At 42.7% G+C, this 2,665-nt stretch overlaps 1 protein-coding gene across 2 annotated transcripts in view; it reads right to left on the reverse strand.

Moving 5' to 3' along the window:
- atr (ATR checkpoint kinase) overlaps positions 1-2,665 on the reverse strand; it is a 26,341-nt gene that overhangs the window by 8,147 nt on the left and 15,529 nt on the right. For both annotated transcript variants that reach the window (XM_020616634.1, XM_020616635.1), the window contains 5 exons: positions 2,147-2,267; positions 1,908-2,045; positions 1,663-1,834; positions 584-750; positions 174-338 (listed from right to left, as the gene is read on the reverse strand). In XM_020616634.1, the coding sequence (XP_020472290.1) occupies positions 174-338; positions 584-750; positions 1,663-1,834; positions 1,908-2,045; positions 2,147-2,267 (763 nt within the window). The remainder of the gene's footprint in view (positions 1-173; positions 339-583; positions 751-1,662; positions 1,835-1,907; positions 2,046-2,146; positions 2,268-2,665) is intronic.

Here is a 2,665-nt window from a genome sequence, read left to right on the forward strand (position 1 = left end):
AAAATGATCAAAAAGGAAAAGAATTCAAGGAAGATACAACAGTATAACAAACCACAGCTGACAGAGCACAATTATCTTTCACCCTAATATGAACAATAATATAAAGTTAGAACATTTCGTGTACACATGTGGCCACTTCTCTCCTAGCAGTATTGTCAGTACACTGAGAGAACCTGGTCTGACTCCAGCTGTATGGCTCGGTCGTAGCAGGCGGTGGCATCTCGGAGCAGGCCGATGCTCTCATGCTCCAGTATCTGTTCCCGTAGCGACGGCTCCTCCCTCCTAAGAGCGTTGGCCCCCCTCACTCCATCAGGCTCATGCATCGCAGCGTAAAGCGTCTACAACAGCCATGAATAAAAACTGTCTGCAACTACAACTTGTCAAACTTTATATCATCAGCTAAATATCTATCACAGACATTAATGTTAAATTAACTATCAAAATGTATCAGAAAGAATGTATAAAGGTGACATTTTCAGTTCTCTACAGCCTTAAACAGGGTTTCATATAGCACTGGAAAGTGTTCGCATACACTTGCACTCTAGCCTTTATGTTGCATAATAAACTGACAGACTTGTCTGACCTGCAGGAAGGTAAGGTGATCCTGGATGTCCTCTTTGTTTTCTAAGATGTAAGCTTCAAAGTGCATGAGGGCACGAGTGTACGCCTTGGAACGCAGAGAGGCCTTGGCCAGAACGTCCTGTGGAATACCTTTTAGAAAGGCCGCCACACGCTGATACTCCCCACTCTCTGGAATTACACATTTCAGACTTATACTGAAGCATTATTAAATCATGCAGGTTAGTGAACAACTACGATACATGCACTCACAAATGGTTTGATGAGGTGTAAATATTTCCTGTTTAATCACAGACTCCATGTTGAACTTGTCCAGCCTGTTGTCACTATTTGTGCCAACACAGGGTTGATTTTACATATAGCCAGCTGACAAAAGACATGTGCTAAACTGTTAACCATTAACACCACTGAATGTATATAAAAGCTGGACAAACCCACCGTGACATCACCCATTCTCTGAAGTTTGGTTTTGAAGCTCAGGTTTGGCCGTCACCATATTGGTAGCGCTTAACTCCACCTACTACGTCTAATCTAAAAATGGGCAAAGAGGTGGAGCGTGAGTGGAGCTCGTTAGACAGCGAGCAGCCAGCTACCTGTGGCGGACCCTCCTACCTGTCACACTCTTAATTATGTGTAACTTTTAGTCTCAATACAATTTAAACAGGTGAGTTGTATAAAAATTCACCCCCGATAGAGCTGTCAGGGAGGAAAAAGAGACCAAAACAGCTTTTTGTACCAGGCTGTAAACATTATTTCTGCTATAAATTTGGGCATTTTAACATGGGAGTCTATGGGGATTGACTCCCTCAAGTGGCCATTTGAAGAACTGCAGGATTTAAAACTTCAGCATTGGCTTAATTTCTCAGCCTCAGTTGCTGCTTTACTAACACGTGATACATAAGCAGATAAGAGTATTTTCGTCAAATTCACTCTAAAATTCAGATTACAAGGCCACTGATTTTGCAAATATAAATCTATATTTGAGAAACTGGGGTAAAACATTTCAAATTATTGTTCTGAGCTTCAACACTGAAGTGAAACCTAAAGGTCTACACTTTGGAGTGCAGGGTGAATGTCTCTTACCGCTTTGTCTGGGTTTGGAGTAAAGGATGTGGCGGCTCCACTGTGTGAGATGAGACAACATGCTGAACACTGTCTGGGTGCTGAGCTGCGACAGGCTCGAGGCCGTCTCCTGTACACGACCCCCTGCTCGCCCGTCACCCTCTGTTAGCACAGCCAGCATCTCCTCCGTCACCTGCAACAAGGACTGTTATCGCAACTTCTTCTTAACCTTTTCTTGCACAGGTGTGAGTGCACAGTGTTCTCACCTCCTGTTGCTCTGCAGGCGTGCAGCCCAGCAGCATGTACAGCAGGATATGAGGGAGCAGGTAGATTGTGACCTTGTAGTCGTGCTTGATGATGAAACTACAGCAGGTGAAGACCTTGCTGGCCAGCTCATGTCTCACCTGCAACACACAAAGCTAGCTTTTAAAATGACTAGTTTAATGTTAATGCTGCTGAATGCATGGCTGTTTGGTGCAGCTAAATTCAACTCAACCCAGCTAACCTTGCTGATGAGGTATCCAGCCCAGGTGGCTGACCAATCAGAGAACTTGCTGCCTCTGCTGCTTAGGTACACTGGTTTCTTCAGTTTAGACCAGTTCACCTCTTTCTGACTGCTCTTATACCTGAAGATAGACAGGGAGGTGAGGCAGAGAGAGAGTAAGAAAGGAGCCAGTAAAGGAGTAAAGGGCAATTAATTAATTGTAAATAAAGTAGGATAAAGAGTTTTGATTTGATTGATTTATTTATTCTTTCAAGCATGTAAAGACAGTTGATATGTCAACACACATAATTTTACACATATCCAACAAATGCTAATCCAATATCAATTTCCTTATACCTAGTACATGCTTGAATGGAGTAGGAAGAAGTCAGACTTATCCAGTCCTACCCCATGACATCATCTTACCATCATTGGTTTGCAAGCAGTATCTCTACATAGATAATTCTCTTCTACACCACACAAGTAATATACTAAAAAATTATAACAGAGTGTTAACATTCATACACCACACCCACAATG

This window comes from Monopterus albus, unplaced genomic scaffold (assembly GCF_001952655.1).
Source record: "Monopterus albus unplaced genomic scaffold, M_albus_1.0 scaffold176.1, whole genome shotgun sequence".
NCBI lineage: Eukaryota > Metazoa > Chordata > Actinopteri > Synbranchiformes > Synbranchidae > Monopterus > Monopterus albus.